At 43.2% G+C, this 23,561-nt stretch overlaps 1 protein-coding gene across 3 annotated transcripts; it reads right to left on the bottom strand.

Annotated features, from left to right (window-relative positions):
- Window positions 1-151: 151 nt before the first annotated feature.
- LOC110492316 (inosine-5'-monophosphate dehydrogenase 2) lies at window positions 152-23,419 on the bottom strand. 3 transcript variants are annotated; one of them, XM_021566529.2, is made up of 15 exons: window positions 22,972-23,419; window positions 20,652-20,700; window positions 20,241-20,342; window positions 15,561-15,635; window positions 14,940-15,146; window positions 14,690-14,777; window positions 14,383-14,582; window positions 14,195-14,285; window positions 13,982-14,077; window positions 13,267-13,338; window positions 11,392-11,535; window positions 10,859-11,003; window positions 1,594-1,737; window positions 1,398-1,481; window positions 152-1,129 (listed from the first exon to the last, which is right to left on the bottom strand). In XM_021566529.2, the coding sequence occupies exons 1-15, from the start codon at window positions 23,115-23,117 to the stop codon at window positions 1,108-1,110; spliced, it is 1,665 nt and encodes a 554-aa protein (XP_021422204.1). In that variant the 5' UTR covers window positions 23,118-23,419; the 3' UTR covers window positions 152-1,107. The 3 variants fall into 3 exon arrangements, with proteins under 3 accessions (XP_021422204.1, XP_021422206.1, XP_021422205.1); XM_021566531.2 differs by having other exon boundaries at window positions 20,652-20,680; XM_021566530.2 differs by lacking the exon at window positions 13,267-13,338 and having other exon boundaries at window positions 153-1,129; window positions 22,972-23,417.
- Window positions 23,420-23,561: the final 142 nt, after the last annotated feature.

Raw genomic sequence — 23,561 nt, 5'->3', positions numbered from 1 at the left:
GTTTGTATTTAGATTCGTGTTGCTATAGTCAATAAACATGGATCGTAATCTACACGCCGCATTTTGGTCCGACTCTCCTTCACATACAGAAAACCGTGACACTGTTTGTTAAATGCAATATGCTTTGTGGACTCCACCGGACAGATGTTGCTCTGGTTTTGTGACGAAACAAAGGTGTGGTTGAATTTATTATGCCACTGTGTCTTCTTATTGTCTTGGCCTTTAGGCCTATATATCACGGTGTCAAGGCATGTGAACTAACAGGTTATAGAGCAAACAACGCAATTATCACAACATATTAGGTTATAATTTGGATTTTCTTTCCCTGGCTGGCTTGGCTTCCCCAGTGATTTTACCCATATACCGCTACTGCACAACAATGAGAGAGAGACCGTTTGGGAAAGTATGCCTCATGTACTTTGAATAACTAGTCAAATGATTACATCAGACAGCTCTGCATGCTTAGTCCGGTTAGCTAAATAGGAGTAGTAATACATGATGACTTTTAAGGAATGAAGTAATCAAATAAAAAGTAAGTAATATACACAACTGAAATATTATTTCATAGTAATTTCCTGTTTTTCTTTTGATGTCAACCGAATGTGGACCTGAAAGAGACCATTGGAGTATTTTTAGTTTGGCAATTGAATGTTCACTATTTTTGGCTTTGGAATTTCCATTAAAAAGCTATAAAATCATTTTAATGTCATTATTTCATAATGCATTTAATGTTTAAAAAGATTATCTAAACCGATTTTCATAATCGATCCGAAACTACCTTCAAAAAGAACTAATCGCCCAGCACTTGTGTGAGTGTGTAATAATTGTGGATGCTAATATTTTTCCTATTTCACACATGTACACGTGTGTATTAATACGCATGTGTGAATTAGAAACATTTTTGCATATCCCAACTCCCTGAGATACACTAGGAGAGTGGGGTCACGGCCAGGATCTGCAATTATCAACGGCGACCCTGGAGCAATTAGTGTTAAGTGCCTTGCTCAAAGGCACAGACAGATTTGGGGTTGGCAAGTAGTAGTTTGTGCTTGCATGTGCGTATGCTTGAGGAACACAAGTCTGCAGCCCACTACTGTGTTCTCTTCCTTAGAACAGGCGCTTCTCATAACTGTGAGAGAGAGAGGTTTAACAGATTAATGGATCACATTACAAATGACCAACATGTTGCATCAGGCCGAGATCAGATACTATAGAGACATATAGGCAGGTTGAAGTGAGATTAGTTTTGAAAGGGGAACCATTCTAAATCTAGGGGCTTGTATGTGGTACGTGGAACTGAGATGTTCAGAAGATAATATATTGTAATGTTAGCCTCTATGACAGCACTGCACTATGGGCAAGCCAACACTGCCAAGCTAGAGCACATCAGTAAGTACCTGTGCAGGCTGTGGACCTCTCCCTCCATCTGGGCCGATGTCGTCCTCTTCTCAAACTTCAGATCCCCAGAATACATCATGGCTCTGCAGGGGGAAGACAAATAGTGTTACACAGAGCCCCGAACTTACACACACAGCCTTCGAACAGATGGTGTTATCAAAGTAGGCTCACTCTGATTTACATTCAAATGTGTACCTGAGCTGGGTGAGGCTCTTGGATCCGATGTCTTGACAGGAGTGCTGGATCCCAGCCAGCAGGTAGGGAATAAACTTATGTATGGAGCCCTTGTCCTGGACTGCCCCCGACACACCCTGGGCCACCTTAGTCTTGTCACACTCACTGGAGAGAGGGAGGAGGAGACGGGTAAGCTACGGTGCCTTCAGAAAGTATCCATACCCCTTGACTTATTCCACATTTTGTTGTGTTACAGCCTGAATTCTAAATATACCCAATAATGAAAGTGAAAAAATGTGTATTGAAAATAAAATACAGAAATATCTCATTTACATAAGTATTCACAGCCCTGAGTCAATACTTTGAAGAAGCACCTTTGGCAACGATTACAACCATCAGTCTTTCTGGGTCTAAGTCTAAGAGCTTTCCACACCTGGATTGTGCAATATTTTCCCATTTTTATTTTCAAACTTCTTCAAGCTCTGTTAAATTGGTTGTTAATCATTGCTAGACAACCATTTTCAGGTCTTGCCAAAGATTGCAAGTAGATTTATGTAAAAACTGTAACTAGGCCACTCTGGAACATTGTCTTTTTGGTAACAACTCCAGTGTAGATTTGGCATTGCATTTTAGGTTATTGTCAAATCAAAGTGTGTCACGTGCGCCGAATACAACAGGTGTACAGTCATGGCCAAAAGTTTTGAGAATGACACAAATATTAATTTTCAAAGAGTCTGCCTCAGTTTGTATGATGGCAATTTGCATATACTCCAGAATGTTATGAAGAGTGATCAGATGAATTGCAATGAATTGCAAAGTCCCTCTTTGCCATGCAAATTAACTGAATCCCCCCAAAACATTTCCACTGCATTTCAGCCCTGCCACAAAAGGACCAGCTGACATCATGTCAGTGATTCTCTAGTTATCACAGGTGTGAGTGCTGCTGTGCGTTTTGTTGCCAACCTTACTTTGCTACCTGACAACTTTACGGTTTTTACTTTTTAAGTTACCGTTTATGTTTTTCCCCTCACTCAACTTTCTTTCATTCAACTTTTTCACTCCGGACATTTTATCTGGACATGATTCGTCAGGACTTCCAACAGCCGAAGCTAAGTACTAACATTAACATGATGCCTTCTAATTGCAGTCGCTGTACTCATAATATACAGGAGAACGAGCGCCTTATGGCGAGGATAGCTGTGCTACAAGCCCAGCTTCAGACGCAATCGTTAGGCAAGGGTAATTTCAGTGTAGGAAAGGATGAACCAGCGTCTGTGCCACAAGTAAGTACAGATAGTAACGTTAGTATAAATCCCCCCGTACTATCCCCGCAGCAGGAAAACTTTCTCATGGCTTCTGGAGGGAAATGCTGTAGGAATGCTCAACCGGTGTCGCTCATTCAGCTGACAAACATTCAACCGGTTCTCCCATTAAGCAGCGAGTCGGAGTCAGAGGCTAAGCCTTCTCTTGTCTCTACTCCGCCTGTCACGGGGTCTGAGACGCCGAAGCCTCCCACAATTAGCTCTGACAAATTGAAAACCCTAGACTCCATTACCCGCAGTATTAGACTTAAAACGAATCATCCAGCGCTCATACACTGTTTACCAGGGAGCAGGGCTACCGACGTTAAGGTTAATCTGAAGATGGTGCTGGCTAAAGCTAAAACTGGCCAGTGTAGAGTATAGAGATATTGTTATCCACGTCGGCACCAATGATGTTAGGATGAAACAGTCAGAGGGCACCAAGCGCAACATAGCTTCAGCGTGTAAATCCGCTAAAAAGATGTGTCGGCATCGAGTAATTGTCTCTGGCCCCCTCCCAGTTAGGGGGAGTGATGAGCTCTACAGCAGAGTCTCACAACTCAATCGCTGGTTAAACTGTTTTCTGCCCCTCCCAAAAGATACAATTTGTAGATAATTTGCCCTCTTTCTGGGACTCACCCACAAACAGCACCAAGCCTGGCCTGCTGAGGAGTGATGGACTCCATCCTAGCTGGAGGGGTGCTCTCATCTTATCTACCAACATAGACAGGGCTCTAACTCCCCTAGCTCCACAATGAAATAGGGTGCAGGTCAGGCAGCAGGTTGTTAGCCAGCCTGCCATTTTAGTGGAGTCTGCCACTAGCACAGTCAGTGTAGTCAGCTCAGCTATCCCCATTGAGACCGTGTCTGTGCCTCGACCTAGGTTGGGCAAAACTAAACATGGCGGCGTTTGCCTTAGCAATCTCACTAGAATAAAGACCTCCTCCATTCTTACCATTATTGAAAGAGATCGTGATACCTCACATCTCAAAATAGGGCTACTAAATGTTAGATCCCTCACGTCAAAGGCAGTTATAGTCAATTAACTAATCACTGATCATAATTTTAATGTGATTGGCCTGACTGAAACATGGCTTTAACCTGATGAATTTACTGTGTTAAATGAGGCCTCACCTCCTGGTTACACTAGTGACCATATCCCCGTGCATCCCGCAAAGGCGGAGGTGTTGCTAACATTTACAATAGCAAATTTCAATTTACAAAAAAAAAAAAAAAAAAAAAGTTTAGTCTTTGGAGCTTCTAGTCATGAAATCTATGCAGCCTGCACAATCACTTTTTATAGCTACTGTTTACAGGCATCCTGGGCCATATACAGCATTCCTCACTGAGTTCCCTGAATTCCTATCGGACCTTGTAGTCATAGCAGATAATATTCACATGGAAAACTCCACAGACCCACTCCAAAAGGCTTTCGGAGCCATCATCGACTCAGTGGGTTTTGTCCAACATGTCTCTGGACCTACTCACTGCCACAGTCATACTCTGGACCTAGTTTTGTCCCATGGAATAAATGTTGTTGACTATCGGACCCCCATTTTATTACGTTTGCAATCGCAACAGATAACCTGCTCAGACCCCAACCAAGGAGCATCAAACGTCGTGCTATAAATTCTCAGACAACCCAAAGATTCCTTCCAGACTCCCTCTGCCTACCAAGGACGTCAGAGGACAAAAATCCGTTAACCACCTAACTGAGGAAATCAATTTAACCTTGCACAATACCCTAGATGCAGTTGCACCCCTAAAAACATTTGTCATTTGAAAAAGCTAAACCTTCACCCAGAAAATATTTTAAAAAACTAAATCGGCCTATATCGAATCTTCCATTCCTCTCTAAAACTTTTGAAAAAGCTGCAAATCACTGCCTTCCTGAAGACAAACAATGTATACAAAATGCTTCAGTCTGGTTTTAGACCCCATCATACCACTGAGACTGCACTTGTGAAGGTGGTAAATTACCTTTTAATGGCCTCAGACAGAGGCTCTGCATCTGTCCTCGTGCTCCTAGACCTTAGTGCTGCTTTTGATACCATCGATCACCACATTCTTTTGGAGAGATTGGAAACCCAAATTGGTCTACACAGACAAGTTCTGGCCTGGTTTAGATCTTATCTGTCCGAAAGATATCAGTTTGTCTCTGTGAATGGTTTGTCCTCTGAAAAATCAACTGTAAATTTCAGTGTTCCTCAAGGTTCCGTTTTAGGACCACTATTGTTTTTACTATATATATTTTACCTCTTGGGGATGTCATTCGAAAACATTATGTTAACTTTCACTGCTATGCGGATGACACACAGCTGTACATTTCAATGAAACATGGTGACGCCCCAAAATTTCCCTCGCTAGAAGCCTGTGTTTCAGACATAAGGAAGTGGATGGCTGCAAACTTTCTACTTTTAAACTTGGACAAAACAGAGATGCTTGTTCTAGGTCCTAAGAAACAAAGAGATCTTCTGTTGAATCTGACAATTAATCTTAATGGTTGTATAGTCGTCTCAAATAAAACTGTGAAGGACCTCAGCGTTACTCTGGACCCTGATCTCTCGTTTGACGAACATAAAGACTATTTCAAGGACAGATTTTTTTCCATCTACGTAACACTGCAAAAATCTGAAACTTTCTGTCCAAAAATGATGCAGAAAAATTAATCCATGCTTTTGTTACTTCTAGGTTAGACTACTGCAATGCTCTACTTTCCGGCTACCCGGATAAAGCACTAAATAAACTTCAGTTAGTGCTAAATACGGCTGCTAGAATCTTGACGAGAACCAAAAAATTTGATCATATTACTCCAGTGCTAGCCTCCCTACACTGGCTTCCTGTTAAGGCAAGGGCTGATTTCAAGATTTTACTGCTAACCTACAAAGCATTACATGGGCTTGCACCTACCTATCTCTCTGATTTGGTCCTGCCGTACATACCTACACATACGCTACGGTCACAAGACGCAGGCCTCCTAATTGTCCCTAGAATTTCTAAGCAAACAGCTGGAGGCAGGGCTTTATCCTATAGAGTTCTATTTTTAAGGAATGGTCTGCCTACCCATGTGAGAGACGCAGACTCTGTCTCAACCTTTAAGCCTTTACTGAAGACTCATCTCTTCAGTAGGTCATATGATTGAGTGTAGTCTGGCCCAGGAGTGTGAAGGTGAACGGAAAGGCTCTGGAGCAACGAACCGCCCTTGCTGTCTCTGCCTGGCCGGTTCCCCTCTTTCCACTGGGATTCTCTGCCTCTAACCCTATTACAGGGGCTGAGTCACTGGCTTACTGGTGCTCTTTCATGCCGTCCCTAGGAGGGGTGCGTCACTTGAGTGGGTTGAGTCACTGATGTGATCTTCCTGTTTGGGTTGGCGCCCCCCTTTGGGTTGTTCCGTGGCGGAGATCTTTGTGGGCTAAACTCGGCCTGGTCTCAGGATGGTAAGTTGGTAGTTGAAGATATCCCTCTCGTGGTGTGGGGGCTGTGCTTTGGCAAAGTGGGTGGGGTTATATCCTTCCTGTTTGGCCCTGTCCGGGGGTATCATCGGATGGGGCCACAGTGTCTCCTGACCCCTCCTGTCTCAACCTCCAGTATTTATGCTGCAGTAGCTTGTGTCGGGGGGCTAGGGTCAGTTTGCTATATCTGGAGTACTTCTCCTGTCTTATCCGGTGTCCTGTGTGAATTTAAGTATGCTCTCTCTAATTCTCTCCCTCGGAGGACCTGAGCCCTAGGACCATGCCTCATGATGGCATGGTCCAGGCATGATGACTCCTTGCTGTCCCCAGTCCACCTGGCCGTGCTGCTGCTCCAGTTTCAACTGTTCTGCCTGCGGCTATGGAACCCTGACTTGTTCACCGGACCTGCTGTTTTCAACTCTTGAGACAGCAGGAGCGGTAGAGATACTCTCAATGATCGGCTGTGAAAAGCCAACTGACATTTACTCCTGAGGTGCTGACTTGTTGCACCCTCGACAACTACTGTGATTATTATTATTTGACCATGCTGGTCATTTATGAACATTTGAACATCTTGGCCATGTTCTGTTATAATCTCCACCCTGCACAGCCAAAAGAGGACTGGCCACCCCTCATAGCCTGGTTCCTCTAGGTTTTGGCCTTTCTAGGGAGTTTTTCCTAGCCACCATGCTTCTACACCTGCATTGCTTGCTGTTTGGGGTTTTAGGCTGGGTTTCTGTACAGCACTTTGATATCAGCTGATGTAAGAAGGGCCATATAAATACATTTGATTTTGATTTGACGAGGACATGGCTGGAGATCACACTGTCATGCTGATTGAGTTCAAATAACAGACTGGAAGCTTCAAAAGGAGGGTGGTGCTTGGAATCATTGTTCTTCCTCTGTCAATCATGGTTACCTGCAAGGAAACACGTGCAGTCATCATTGTTTTGCACAAAAAGGGCTTCACAGGCAAGGATATTGCTGCCAGTAAGATTGCACCTAAATCAACCATTTATCGGATCATCAAGAACTTCGAGAGCAGTTTAATTGTTGTGAAGAAGGCTTCAGGGCGCCAAAGAAAGTCCAGCAATCACCAGGACCGTCTCCTAAAGTTGATTCAGCTGCGGGATCGGGGCACCACCAGTACAGAGCTTGCTCAGGAATGGCAGCAGGCAGGTGTGAGTGCATCTGCACGCACAGTGAGGCAAAGACTTTTGGAGGATGGCCTGGTGTCAAGAAGGGCAGCAAAGAAGCCACTTCTCTCCAGGAAAAACATCAGGGACAGACTGATATTCTGCAAAAGGTACAGGGAGATTGAACTGCTGAGGACGGGGGTAAAGTCATTTCCTCTGATGAATCCCCTTTCCGAATGTTTGGGGCATCCGGAAAAGACAAGGTGAGCGCTACCGTCAGTCCTGTGTCATGCCAACAGTAAAGCATCCTGAGACCATTAATGTGTGGGGTTGCTTCGCAGCCAAGGGGGTCGGCTCACTCACAATTTTTCGTAAGAACACAGCCATGAATAAAGAATGGTACCAACATATCCTCCAAGAGCAACTTCTCCAAACCATCCAGGAACAGTTTGGTGACAAACAATGCCCTTTCCAGCATGATGGAGCACCTTGCCATAAGGCAAAAGTGGTAAGTGGCTCAGGGAATAAAACAATATTTGATCCCAAAACAATATTTTGGGTCCATGGCCAGGAAACTCCCCAGACCTTAATCCCATTGAGAACTTGTGGTCAATCCTCAAGAGGCAGGTGGACAAACATAAACCCCCAAATTCTGACAAACTCCAAGCATTGATTATGCAAGAATGGGCTGCCATCAGTCAGGATGTGGCCCAGAAGTTAATTGACAGCATGCCAGGGCGGATTGCAGAGGTCTTGAAAAAAAAAGGGTCAACACTGCAAATATTGACTCTGCATCAACTTCATATAATTGTCAATAAAAGCCTTTGACGCTTGTAATTATACTTCAGTATTCCATAGTAACATCTGACTATGGAAAAACATCTGAAACATCTGAAAAAATATCTAAAGATACTGAAAATTAATATGTGTAATTCACAAAACTTTTGGCCACAACTGTAGACCTTACAGTGAAATGTTACTTCCAATCCATAACCAACAGTGCAATTAAGTAAAAAAATAGGTATTAGGTAAAGAAATACAAAATAAAAACAGTCAAATGACAGTGAAAATAACAGTAGTGAGGCTATATACAGGTGGTACTGGTACAGAGTCAATGTGCGGGGGCGCCGGTTAGTAGGGCTAATTGAGGTAATATGTACATGTAGGTATAGTTAAAGTGACTATGCATAGATAAGATAATAAACAGAGAGAAGCAGTGTAAAAGACGGGTGAACAGACTGACGACGACACACACTGCAAATAGTCTGGGTAGCCATTTGATTACCTGTTCAGGACTCTTTTGGCTTGGGGGTAGAAGCCTTTTGGTCCTAAACTTGGCGCTCCGGTACCGCTTGCCATGTGGTAGCAAAGAGAACAGTCTAAGACTGGGGTGGCTGGGGTCTTTGACTGCCTGGTGTAGAGGTCCTGGATGGCTGGAAGCTTTGCCCCAGTGATGTACTGGGCCGTACGCACTACCCTCTGTAGTGCCTTGCGGTCAGAGGTCGACCAGTTGCAGCTGTAGAACCTTTTGAGGATCTCAGGACCCATGCCAAATCTTTTCAGTCTCCTGAGGGGGAATAGGTTTTGTCGTGCTCTCTTCACGACTGTCTTGGTGTGTTTGGACCATGTTAGTTTGTTGGTGATGTGGACACCAAGAAACTTGAAGCTCTCAACCTGCCCCACTACAACCCCGTCGATGACAATGAGGGCGTGCTTGGTTGTCCACAATCATCTTCTTTGTCTTAAAGGAGAGATCTCATTTGCATCTCCTTTGTCCTGATGAAATGTGAATGAATCTCCCAGTGTCTGTTGGAAAGCAGACAACCAGGTTTTTCCTCTATGATTTTGCCTGTGCTAAGCTCCATTGCGTTTATTTTTTTTGCCCAAAAATTGCCCCAGTCCTTAACGATTACAAGCATACCCATGACATGATGCAGACACCACTATGCTTGAAAATATGGAGTGTGGCACTCAGTGATGTATTGGATTTGCCCCAAACATAACACTTTGTATTCAGGACAAAAAGGTAATTGATTTGCCACATTTTTTTGCAGTATTAGTGCCACTTTTTCACCATGATCAAAGGGATATTCAATGTCTGTTTTTGTTTTTATCTACCAATGGGTGCCCTTCTTTGCGGGGCATTGGAAAACTTCCCTGGTCTTTGTTGTTGAATCTGTGTTTGAAATTCACTGCTTGACTGAGGGACCTTACAGATAATTGTATGTGTGGGGTACAGAGATGAGGTAGTAATTTAAAAAATCATGTTAAACACTATCATTGCATAGTGAGTCCATGCAAATGATTATGTGACTTGTTAAGCACATTTTTACTCCTGAACTTATTTAGGATTGCCATAACAGAGGTTGAATACGTATTGACTCAAGACATTTCAGCTTAAAAAAATTGTGTGTAGGCCAGTGACCAAAAAAACTCAATGTTATCTATTTTAAATTCAGGCTGTAACACAACAAAATGTGGAAAAAGTCAAGGGGTGTGAAGAGTTTCTGAAAGGCACTGTATATATGTTGTTTGTCTTGATTGACTGCTTGCTTCAAAGCCAGTTACCCCTGTGTCGTATTCATTGATTATTGCACACTGTAGCAAAACGTTTTGCAACGGGAAACAAAAACAAGCGTTCAGGTAGTGTCTTTTATTTCACTTTGTGCCTAATGAATACAACCCTGGAGACAATAAATGTGTATTAGTATCAGGTGTTGGAACCGGTTCAAGGAACAGAACTGGAAACTGTAAAATAACAAAAAAAAATTGAGGAACAGAAGCAAGAACGAAAGTGATCTATACTGTTCCGGAACTGAACCGTTATTTTAAAAGCATGGGAACCCTTATTTTATGTTCCGGGCATTTTTTCCCATTCCCACCAAAAAAACACAAAAAACGCAACAAAGCGCCTATGCAAAACCCTCACTTTGTCACTCAAATTCCAGTGTCGGCCTGCCTGCCAGCTGAACATCTTTGCCAGTGTGTGTGTGCAGGCTACCTGCCCGTCCTCCTCCCTCAGAAGCATAGTCTACAGTAGATATTGACGTCACAAGCTAGTTTTGGTCTAGCTCGCAAACTCTAGGCGGCATTATGCGTAATGTAATGGGACTGAGAGTCATGGTCAAGAGCTAGCTCTGGTCCAACGTTAGTTAAGCCAACTCTCTGAAGTTCAAAGACATTCAAAGTTCCTTCATAGATTCCGCTCCTCCGTAGGTATAATTCTGTGGGCCTAATTCAGCATGTCATAACAACCCAGAGCTTCATAAACAGTTACTTTTTTTTGGTTCGAACCGGTTCAGAACTATATTTTTCTGGTTGGAATGAACAAATGATGGTTCTGTTCAGAATGAAACGATTGGCAAATTATTATATTAGTATTACTGCGCCTCAGTACCTGAAGTATCTGGTCTGGGAGCCCAGGTTCTTGTCCATGGCATCCAGTGAGCCCATGCCTCTGTACTTCTTCAGCCTGATGCCATCAGAGAAGAAGTATTCACCTGGAGCCTCAGTGGTGGCAGCCAGGAGTGAGCCCATCATCACTGGAGAGACCGAGGGGAGATAACCATTAGATAATGTGAGTGTTAGCACTTCATCCACTGCTAATGGAATGTGTATATGCTTGTGGTGTGTCTTTTGTAAAAGCCTTTCTCTGAGTGTGTACTTTTAGACCCCTCAACTCAACTCTGGACCTTGAAGCCAATTCCACTTCTTGTTTTCATTGTTCCCCTTTAAATCAGGGACTGATTTAGACGTGGGACACCAGGCAGGTGCAATTAATTATCAGGTAGAACAGAAAACCAGCAAGCTCCTACCTCGTAGGGTAAGAGTTGAATACCAGGTCTAAATCAGTCCCTGATTAAAGGGGAACAATGAAAACAAGCAGTGGAATTGGCTTCAAGGTCCAGAGTTGAGTTTGAAAGGACTCACCTGTAGATGCCCCCAGTGCCAGGGCTTTGGCAATGTGCCCCACGGTCTGAATGCCCCCGTCGGCAACGACTGGCACCCCGAATCGACGGGCGTACTCCGACACCTTGTACACGGCGGTGGCCTGGGGACGCCCGCATGCCAACACTGAGAAAACAGGGGAACGAGGACAAAGAACACAAGTTGAATATCCAGCCAAGCCTGCACATGTAGACCAGGATTTCCCAAACTCAGTCCTGGGGCCCACGGTTTGGTTTTTGCCCTAGCACTACACAGCTGATTAAAATCATCAAAGCTTAATGAGATGGTCATTTGAATCAGCTGTGTAGTGCTAGGGCATAAAACTAAAACATGCACCCAGGGGACCCCAGGACCAAGTTTGGGAGCCCCTGCTGTAGGCCACCTATCAGAGACAGACTAGTGATTCTCACACACAGCAGACAGTCTGTCCTGGAATGTATTTGATGTCATTTCCTGGTTTATGAAGTTAAGTCAGCATTAATTCATATTTTTGTTGATTTGCTGTAGATTAAACATGGTTTTGGCTTGCTTAAGTGGGCTATATTTTAATGAATGCTATTTTATCATGTGTTTACCTGATAAATCAAATCATTATCAAACTGATGGTGGGGCATGATGATGGGGCATGACAGGATTTCCAATTTGCAAACATAGACCAACCGCACACTATATTACAGTATACAAAGTTGATGTTTATTTGGAAAAATAACATTCATAAAGAGAAAAGAGAAAAGAAAGCGAGTAAGTCTTAGGTGTTTTGAGTGGAGTTTGTTTCGTATGCAGGCTTTGTCCAACACTACATTTGAGAAGTAGATTGCTATAATTAAACGTGTTGTGTAACAGTTTCAATGAATCCTGTTGTGAGCAGTCAGTTTCAGAGAAATGTTTGATGAACTCTAAAATGAGTTCATTAGAATGTCAGAAGCCAACATCAAAGAAGTCGATAAAGTGGAAAATATTATTTTAGATTCATGTCCACTTCTTTTTCTGTGATTATTATGCATGAGCTTTGGAACAGCCTAACTGTTACAGGTATTTAATATATGAAATAATTACCTAAAAAAATACTCAATATCCAGACTTGCACTACCAGAACGTTTTTGCAGTCGTGCATATTTTTCCACTCTTAAAATAATGATATTATGATCGAACACATTGTAAATCATATGTTAAGTCAATGACATATGTAAATGAGGTGTTAGAAACAATGACATAGGTCAATTAATTTAATGCGTTTACAACAGCCAGTTTAATTCGGCGCTAAGGGCTCCCTCCCAACCCCTATACTTGGTCATAGGTTGGTGTACAACCAACAGGGTAAATGCAGTTAAATACAACTCATGGTGGAAAAAATACTCTTTTTTTCTTAACAGGGACAACGACCTTTTACAGTAAATTGACAGATGCAGAATGATGAAAATCTCTTTCATCTGTAGTAGGCCTATTGATATTGCTAAAGAAGTTACAACTTGTTTCAGATGAGGGAAGGTGAATGGCCTAACTGACAGACACCATCATGACAGACTGTCCATCGCATGCCTGTGCACTGCATTTAAGGATGCATCTCAAGTCCACTACTAAAACATACTTCATCATATGCATCAGAAACGTAGCGCATGTGTCGTAATGAGGGCATGTCGAGACAAGATAGGTGTGATGTTACACACTGTGATTGACAGATTAGTCAAGGACAAAAGGACAACCATCCAAAAACCCAAGGCCAGCTTTGAATACTACTTGTACTGATGCAGAGCCGTTAGCAACCAATGCAGAGAGGCTGTGAAGGCGGGTGGGCGGGCACAGTGTGGTAGTAGAGCCAATGAGAGAGAGCCCTGCGTAGGGGGGTGGGGGACTTACTGCAGTATCCCGTAACAGTAGTTGGGGTTTTGGGGCTGTGGAGCTTTATACCAGGAGGAACACTGAGAGGCGCTAGAGACATACATTACAGGCAGTGTGAAACCAAGAGAAGAGAGGAGAAAAGAGAGGAGAGGTCCACACAATGAAACAAAGGTGATGAGAAAGAGAGGGATACAGAGAGAAAGAAAGAAGCGATAGATAGAAAATAAGAAACCCAAAACAGATCATGAAAGATGGAGAGAATAGCATGATGGAGAGAGAAGGGGAGGATGAGACAGAGAAACATAAAAGAGAGGGTAGGAACGATGAACAAGAAGAAAGTTGTGCGTGCTTTCTGAGGACCTGCCCCTTGAAAATCGATTGTTTGTCCGTTTTCAACGTTTTGCTCTGAAGTGGTTTGAGGATGTTGCATATGTTGCATTCATTCAGCAGGTGCTCTTATTCTGTTTAATTGCATGTATTAGAATGAAGCATGGCAGCACAATTTGATTCTGAAAAACCATTCAGCATTCTCTACAGCCAGTAGAGACACAGAGAGAAAAAAAAACTAGGACAAACACTTATGGATGGGACTCTTTGTACAGACTTCTACACTTGGCTATGGGGCGATTTCAGTCGTTAGTGGGAAGGTGGTCAGATTGGAGACTCCCGATTGGGTTAGAGCTGTGGGTGGATGTAAGGGAGGGGAGCTAGGAAGGCCATTGGTGGGACTTACCTTCCTGTGTGATACAGATGGAGCCACTTCCCATGCCCACGCGCAGGCCGTCCACCCCGGCATCGATCAGGTTCTTGGCCTGGGCTGCAGTTACCACTGAGACAAGCAGGGGGAGACAGACCAACAATGTCAAGGGTGGTACATGGTGGAACCATTAAATGAGGGCAACTCTGAGAATGCAGCATTTCTGTGTGTGTGTGTCCCAACACTCACCATTGCCTCCAATGACCTGAAGCTGTGGGTATTTCTCTTTGATGTACTTAATCATGTCGATTTGGAAGATCGAGTTCCCTTGAGAGGAGTCCTTAAAGAACGAGAGCAACATTAAAGAACAGATTGAATACGAGAAAGTATCTATATGAGAAGAACAAAGAGACGGGGTAGGAGAACCAGTGACCCACCAGTACGACCACGTCTACTCCGCTCTGCACCAGCAGGTCCAGTCTGTACTTGTCATCGTTGTGCGTGCCGATGGCTGCCCCACACAGCAACTGTTTGCGGGAGTCTTTAGCGGCCAGGGGAAAGTCCCTGTTCTTCTTCAGATCTGTCCTGGCGATGATGGACACCAGGCAGCCCTCCTCATTCACTATGGGCAGCTTACCTACACAGAGATGGACACCATTTAGAATGGGGAAATCTAATCACGAGGCACATAAATTTGACATGTATAGGACTGTCCTTCCCTTTTCTCAGGTCCCGCCTCCTCACCTTTCTTACTCCTCTGCAGAATCTCATTGGCCTCTTTCAGTGTCACTCCAGCTGGAGCAATGACAAGGTCCTCCAGCTTTGTCATCACCTGTAGCGGGGAAGGAAAGGAGAAAACAAAGGAAGATGAGCATTTACCTTTGGACGGCAGTTAGAGTGGTAGGGAAGTAAACTAAATGCATATACACCGATTTAAAAATACTAACTCGAAGACCGAATAACATTCAACCATGATGTGTTAAGCCACACCCACCTCACTGAGAGGCAGGATGTGCTCCTCCTCCTTCAGGAAGTCAATGTCACGCGAGGAGATGATGCCAACGAGGTGGCCCCCCATGTGGCCGTTGTCTGTGATGGGGATGCCGCAGAAGCCGTGGCGTGCCTTGGCCTGGAACACGTCAGCCACACGGTCTGTAGGACTCATCACTACCGGGTCTGTGATGAAACCCTGCTCGTACCGCTGGGAGAGGGAAGGAGGCAGGCAGGAGAAGGAGGGAGATGAGGGGGAAAAGAGGGAGGGCATGGAGGTGGAGAGAGAGGAATGAGGTAGCAGGAAGGATAATATAAATTGAGGGAAGAGGAAAAAAGTGAACAGGGAGAGGAGCGAGAGGGTAAGGATATCTATTACACTCTGCAAACCTACAGGGTATTGAAAAAGCAAGCCAGACAGAGCATGAGAATATAAAGAAAAAGATTGCCTGGCGGGAACACTACAGTGAAACGCTAGCAACTAGGTTGGCAGGAAGATCAAACCGAGAGAGCAGACGATAGGATGAGTAACAGAGACAAACATACAGACACACACATGTAACAGAAAACAAAGATGAAAGGAGATGGGAGTGAAAAAGAGAGAGCATGGCATAGGGGTCATTACCTTGACCTTGCGGACCTCGTTGGCCTGGAACTCTGGAGTGCAGTTGTGGTGGATGAAGCCTATTCCTCCTGTGAGCTGAAAGAAGGAACATCATATTTTGATGTGTGTGTGCACACGTGTAAGAATGTGTGTGTGAGAGAGAGAGAACGTGTGTCCTCAGACATTAACCCGAACTGAAGTTGCCTGTAAGGATTTATCCAGAACAAACTGTTCCAAGACTCGAGGAAATTCTGGCCTTTGTTTTACGATGAAGATTGTGATGTTTCCTCTGACATTTGCCTCTGGGGGGGGGGGGGGGGGGGGGTTCACAACTATCTTAGGTTACTATTTTAAGTGAAACAGATATGTGCAGCTGTTGTAGTCACTTCAAGTTACCCTGCCTGGCCTGGGAGAAAGTATAGGTTGTTTTCCAATAGCTGATAATATTTACATCAGAGGTTCTATAGGGTTGTGGCTTGTGGTCTCATGTGATTGGTCATTCACAACAAAGCGGTTTTTAATTCCTTTTTATAAAAAAAATAATTAAAAAAATGGGGCTTAATATTGCGGAAAGATTGTTGCTTGCATCAATGTAATTGTCTGCATCATTTCCAATCCCCCATATATTTTGGGGGTAAAAATATATATCCATATACATCCATACAGAAGTCGAAGTTTACATACACCTTAGACAAATACATTTAAACTCAGTTTTTCACAATTCCTGACATTTAATCCAAGTAAAAAAATCCCAATTTTTGGTCAGTTAGGGTCACCACTTTATTTTAAGAATGTGAAATGTCAGAATAATAAGAGAGAGAGATTTATTTTGTATTTTTATTTTTTTATTTCACCTTTATTTAACCAGGCTAGTTGAGAACAAGTTCTCATTTGCAACTGGGACCTGGCCAAGATAAAGCATAGCAGTATGAGCAGACAACACAGAGTTACACATGGAGTAAACAATTAACAAGTTAATAACACAGTAGAAAACAAAGTAGAAAACAAAGGGGGAGTCTATATACATTGTGTGCAAAAGGCATGAGGTAGGCGAATAATTACAATTTTGCAGATTAACACTGGAGTGATAAATGATCAGATGGTCATGTACAGGTAGAGATATTGGTGTGCAAAAGAGCAGAAAAGTCAATAAATAAAAACAGTATGGGGATGAGGTAGGTGAAAATGGGTGGGCTATTTACCAATAGACTATGTACAGCTGCAGCGATCGGTTAGCTGCTCAGATAGCTGATGTTTGAAGTTGGTGAGGGAGATAAAAGTCTCCAACTTCAGCGATTTTTGCAATTCGTTCCAGTCACAGGCAGCAGAGTACTGGAACGAAAGGCGGCCAAATGAGGTGTTGGCTTTAGGGATGATCAGTGAGATACACCTGCTGGAGCGCGTGCTACGGGTGGGTGTTGCCATCGTGACCAGTGAGCTAAGATAAGGCGGAGCTTTACCTAGCATGGACTTGTAGATGACCTGGAGCCAGTGGGTCTGGCGACGAATATGTAGCGAGGGCCAGCCGACTAGAGCATACAAGTCGCAGTGGTGGGTGGTATAAGGTGCTTTAGTGACAAAACGGATGGCACTGTGATAGACTGCATCCAGTTTGCTGAGTAGAGTGTTGGAAGCCATTTTGTAGATGACGTCGCCGAAGTCGAGGATCGGTAGGATAGTCAGTTTTACTAGGGTAAGCTTGGCGGCGTGAGTGAAGGAGGCTTTGTTGCGGAATAGAAAGCCGACTCTTGATTTGATTTTCGATTGGAGATGTTTGATATGAGTCTGGAAGGAGAGTTTGCAGTCTAGCCAGACACCTAGGTACTTATAGATGTCCACATATTCTAGGTCGGAACCATCCAGGGTGGTGATGCTAGGCGGGCATGCGGGTGCAGGCAGCGATCGGTTGAAAAGCATGCATTTGGTTTTACTAGCGTTTAAGAGCAGTCGGAGGCCACGGAAGGAGTGTTGTATGGCATTGAAGCTTGTTTGGAGGTTAGATAGCACAGTGTCCAATGACGGGCCGAAAGTATATAGAATGGTGTCGTCTGCGTAGAGGTGGATCAGGGAATCGCCCGCAGCAAGAGCAACATCATTGATGTATACAGAGAAAAGAGTCAGCCCGAGAATTGAACCCTGTGGCACCCCCATAGAGACTGCCAGAGGACCGGACAGCATGCCCATTTCAGCTTTTAATTATTTCATCACATTCCCAGTGGGTCAGAAGTTTACATACGCTTGATTAGTATTTGGTAGCATTGCCTTTAAATTGTGTAACTTGAGTCAAACGTTTTGTGCAACCTTCCACAAGCATCCCACAATACGTTGGGTGAATTTTGGTCCATTCCTCCATGACAGAGCTGTTGTAACTGAGTCAGGTTTGTAGGCCTCCTTGCTCGCACACACCTTTTCAGTTCTGCCCACAAATTTTCTATAGGATTGAGGTCAGGGCTTTGTGATGGCCACTCCAATACCTTGACTTTGTCTTTAAGCCATTTTGCCACAACTTTATAAGTATGCTTGGGGTCATTGTCCATTTGGAAGACCCATTTGCGACCAAGCTTTAACTTCCTGACTGATGTCTTGAGATGTTGCTTCAATATATTCACATAATTGTCCTCCTCATGATGCCATCTATTTTGTGAAGTGTACCAGTCCCTCCTGTAGCAAAGCACCCACACAACATGATGCTGCCACCCCTGTGCTTCACGGTTGGGATGGTGTTCTTCAGCTTAAAAGCATCCCCCCTTTTCCAAACATAACAATGGTCATTATGACCAAACAGTTCTATTTTTGTTTCATCAGACCAGAGGACATTACTCCAAAAAGTACAATCTTTGTCCCCATGTGTAGTTGCAAACCGTAGTCTGGCTTTTTATGGTGGTTTGGGAGCAGTGGCATCTTCCTTGCTGGGCGGCCTTTCAGGTAATGTCGATATAAAACTTGTTTTACTGTGGATATAGATACTTTTGTACCGGTTTCCTCCAGCATCATCACAAGGTCCTTTGCTGTTGTTCTGGGATTGATTTGCACTTTTCGCACCAAAGTACGTTCATCTCTAGGAGACAGTACGCGTCTCCTTCCTGAGCGGTATGACGGCTGCATGGTCCCATGGTGTTTATACTTATCTGTACAAACAATAGTACGCGTGGTACCTTCAGGCGTTTGGAAATTGCTCCCAAGGATGAACCAGACTTGTGGAGGTCTACAATGTTTTTTCTGAGGTCTTGGCTGATTTCTTTTAATTTTCCCATGATGTCAAGCAAAGAAGCACTGAGTTTGAAGGTAGGCCTTGAAATACATCCACAGGTACACCTCCACTTGACTCAAATTATGTCAATTAGCCTATCAGAAGCTTCTAAAGCCATGACATCATTTTCTGGAATTTTCCAAGCTGTTTAAAGGCACAGTCAACTTATTGTATGTAAACTTCTGACCTACAGGAATTGTGATGCAGTAAATTATAAGTGAAATAATCTAATAATAGTAGTAATAATAGTCTGTAAACAATTGTTGGAAAAATGTATTGTGTCATGCACAAAGTAGATGTCCTAACCAACTTGCCAACACTATAGTTTGTTAACAAGAAATGTGTGGAGTGGTTGAAAAATGAGTTTTAATGACTCCAACCTAAGGGTATGTAAACTTCTGACTTCAACTGTACATACATACCCATATATTTTCACACATATACATACATAAACATTCATACATACAGTGGGGCAAAAAAGTATTTAGTCAGCCACCAATTGTGCAAGTTCTCCCACTTAAAAAGATGAGAGGCCTGTAATTTTCATCATAGGTACACTTCAACTATGACAGACAAAATTAGAAAAAAAATCCAGAAAATCACATTGTAGGATTTTTAATGAATTTATGATACTAAGAACTGTTTTGTAAGCGCTCTCAGAGAATTCATTTATAGACCCTGAATTGATCTGAGTCACAGGGCTATGGACTTTATGATATCACTCTGACTTGTGTGGGGTTTGCTCTCATGATTTGGTAATAAAGGAAATTTCCACGACAAGCATTTCTATGTTGAAGATTGAAAAAGAATTTGGCACATTTTTCCCCATATTCCATCCAGTTCCCTTTATTTTTATAGTATATTACACTGGATCTCTCTTGAATAAGTTCCTCCATTTCTTTTTGTTTTTCCTCTAACTTATTCTGTGCCTCTATGGTACAGTTTTTTATTTCTATCGGTACTGTTAGTCCTTCAATTTACTTTGTTAATATGGACTTTTATTACCTAAATTGCCTTTGTTTTATAGATGAGTACTGAATTGCATGGCCTCTAAAAAGGCACATTTAAAAGTGTATCATACAATAAGGGGATCTGCTGTACCTATGTTGTTATGTTGGAAAAAGTCAGTTATAAATCCTTCTGTCCTAGTTATAAACATTTTATCAGCTAGTAGGCTTTGATTAGATCTCCTATATCCTCAACCACGTGGAAATTCTGTAAGAGTAATATGTATGCCAATTATGTGATGATCGTTCTTGAATTCCTTCTTGCCTCTTTGGTAGTTGCGTGACAACAAGTGCGAAGAAGATTAGCCTCACGTTTGAAGCTCTTAGTTTTTACGTAAGTTGACCCGATACGGCTGTTTACTTTGTGAATTGCAGAGTCTACTTTTAACTAAAATCTTCAATTACATTGCTATGCCAAAGTGTGTGTGTTTAAACCAGACTTACTGCCATGGCAATTGCCAGCGCTGACTCTGTGACTGTGTCCATAGGGGAGGATACAAAAGGCGTTTTCATGGTGATCTGTTTTGTCAGGGCTGAAGTCAAATCCTGCAGAGGAAACAAACCAGTTTCTACAAGTGAATACCTGTAACAAACACTTATTGTAGTAACAAACTACAAATCAAGGTTACAATGGGAAGTTCTTCCGTCCTAAATGAAACCCTGGGTTGTATTTACAGGCGCCAAACAGAAGAAAACGGATTGAAACAGGCAGGGACTACCTGAAAATTGTCCAATAAGAAATGCTTGTCTTTGGTTTCTGTTGCAAATTGTTTTGCTAGTGTGCACTAATGAATTCGACCCTGGTCATGGAGGGACAGAAGCCCTATTGTCTTGAAGAACAAGGGTTCTACTCACCACCTGTTCCGATGCGAAGTCAATATACCCTGGAAGAATCAGGAAGTCACTGTGAGTGAGTGAAAGAGAAGGGGTGAGAGAGCAGGGTACATGCTGTATACAATCGATCAATGACATTCACACACACGTGTGCAATTTCACACATAATGTACTGCAAGGTGTTTTGAAATCACACAAGGGGAGGCCAAAGGTTCATTTCCATCCTCAGTCATATTCATATGCAATTTTTTTTCATTGACACAGTGCCCGTAAAAAAATGGTACCACTTGAGTGGTACTGCAAGCTCAGTATTTGATCATCTGAGATATCTGGAACTTCAAGTGGATAATTTTTCTGAGAAGTTGGGTGTATGATACGTGGTGTGCATGCATGTGATGAGCAGGCAACAGAGTCCTGTGTTATTACACATTAGTGCTGATGGTCAACACATTCCTAAAGGTCCTGAGAGGTTTCCAAGCGTACTGTGTGTCTTGTACTAACTAGTTGAGTTTTAAAGCATGCTGTTCCACTTGCATCTTCATTTTGGTGTATACTGGTACTATAAACACCTAAATAGTCAATGTGTGACCCATGCTTCTAGGAGGAGATTAAGCCTATATTAAAGCAAGGAATTAGCAGAATGAGATGTGGTGGTAACTTCACTGAAAGAGCAGACAAGAGATAAGGCACTGTAGCAGACAGTGGCTGACTGACTGCAAAATAGGCTACATTTCTACCTAACAACTACTTATTGTTTGTGGCATTCCAATACAACCAGACCTTTTTGCTAATATCTTGACATGATGGTACCTCCAGGGTGTCATAATTACATTCTTGTCAAACATCGTCACACAAGGCATGTCACGCCTTCATGGAATTTCCAAATTCAACTGCTGGAAACAAAGCTAACGTATCTGACCACAAAATAGTTATTGTCTTGTGTGTCAGACACTGAAAGTAGGCTGATTAATAAACAGAATGGAGAAACATGTCCCAGACACCCTCAATAAGGGTGATGTAATGCCATAAATGCTTTCAAAATGGCACTGTCATAGGATGCCACCTTTCCAACAAGTCAGTTTGTCAAATTTCTGCCCTGTTAGAGATGCCCCGGTCAACTGTTATCGTGAAGTGGAAACGTCTAGGAGCAACAACGGCTCAGCCACGAAGTGGTAGACTACACAAGCTCACAGAACGGAAACGCTCAGTCCTGAAGCCTGTAAAAAAACATATATTAAAAAAATCACCTGTCCTTGGTTGCAACACTCACTACCGAGTTCCAAATTACCTCTGGAAGCAGTTGAAATACTTTCTTTGGAGTGATGAATCATGCTTTACCATCTGGCAGTCCAATGGACAAATGTGGATTTGACAGATGCCATGAGAACACTATATGGTACCAATGCATATTGCCAACTATAATGAGGAATAATGGTCTGGAGCTGTTTTTCATAGTTCAGACTAGGCCCCTTAGTTCGATGAAGGGAAATCTTAACGCTACAGAATACAATGACATTCTAGACGATTCTGTGCTTCCAACTTTGTGGCAAAAGTTTGGGGAAGGCCATTTCCTGTTACAGTATGACAATGCCCCCAAGCACAAAGCAAGGTCCATACAGAAATGGTTTGTCGAGATCGGTGTAGAAGAACTTGACTGGCCTGCAGAGCCCTGACCTCAACCCATCGATCACGTTTGGGATGAATTGGAACGCCGACTGCGAGCCAGGCCTAAACGCCTAAAATCAGTGCCCGATCTCACTAATGCTCGTGGCTGAATGGAAGCAAGTCCCCGCAGCAATGTTCCAACATCTAGTAGAAAGCCTTCCCAGAAGAGTGGAGGCTGTTATATCAGGAAAAGGGGCCCAACTCCATATTATTTCCCATGATTTTGGAATGAGATGTTCAACAAACAGGTGTCCACATACTTTTGGTCATGTAGTGTACTACAATAGAGGAACGTCCAAATCATGAATAACTGAATAGCCAGGCTTATCCAGAACCTAATCAAATACCCAGCTAGCTACTTCATTATGTTGGTAGATTTTCATCAGTCCCCAAAGTCAAATTGTTACGCAACTCGATGTCACTTGAAAGCACGAGTTGAGCCGGGAAACCTAAGTCGGCAGACCCATGTAGAAATAATTAATTTACTGCGTGTACTGCAATGACTCAAAGCCCCTGCATGAGCAAATAATAATGTCATGTGTTTAAGACTTAATATAGGGCTTGCTCTGGTTATTAGCCAACTACAAATACCTGTCAGAGAAATTGGATTTAATCAAGGAGCCATGCGACCATAGACTGTTTTTAAAAAATGCGACTGCCAAATCCCAATAATTACTTGTACGTAAGGCCGTCCCCGCAGTTGAAGAGTTGCTGCCCGCTCAGTCCATCATCGGGCACGTAACCAGTCTGTCCACTGATCAAGTAGTCAGCCATGATACACAATCTATTTAGTGTTTGATCAGTCACTTTGGTGCTAAACATACAACGACCCACGAGACCGAGAACTTTCTTCGTTTCACTCCTAGTTCCGATTGGCGATCTGTCAGTCAGCTGTGGCGTGGTGCGACCATGCGCGCTGTCCCCCGCGTGCCTTGTTAAAGTCAAGTCTGTAAAAATGACATGTAATGCATTCACAACAGTTGAAAATAAACCGAAATGCCCTTTTTATTCCTCGACCTTTAATGTTATCAGGCTCCTGCCCTGTCTGGCGGTAGCTCCGGTCGCACACGTGTTCGGGATGTGCAGTTTGCGAACGATTCGTTCTTTTTGAAAGACTCTTTACTGACTCGAGTCATGATTCGTTTCTTCAGAGCGACTAGTTCATTTTATTCGTTCGTTTGACCTGCAGGCGGCAATGAATTCTACAGCAAGATTAATACGCGCTCCTCTGGTTTATTGGCTCCAAAAACGTGCTTCGTGTATCAT

Source organism: Oncorhynchus mykiss, chromosome 16, assembly GCF_013265735.2.
Source record: "Oncorhynchus mykiss isolate Arlee chromosome 16, USDA_OmykA_1.1, whole genome shotgun sequence".
In the NCBI taxonomy this organism is placed as follows: Eukaryota; Metazoa; Chordata; class Actinopteri; order Salmoniformes; family Salmonidae; genus Oncorhynchus; species Oncorhynchus mykiss.
The sequence above is the reverse complement of the archived record's forward strand: the minus strand, read 5'-3'. Positions and strand labels throughout refer to the sequence as shown.

Coding starts and splice junctions, on each gene's coding strand:
- LOC110492316 (XM_021566529.2), bottom strand. CDS start 23,117: ATGTTTAGCACCAAAGTGACTGATCAAACACTAAATAGATTGTGTATC. Junction 20,343..20,651: donor ACTTCGCATCGGAACAGGTG/GTGAGTAGAACC, acceptor TTTCCTCTGCAG/GATTTGACTTCAGCCCTGAC. Junction 13,339..13,981: donor CATCTGTATCACACAGGAAG/GTAAGTCCCACC, acceptor GTATGTCTCTAG/CGCCTCTCAGTGTTCCTCCT.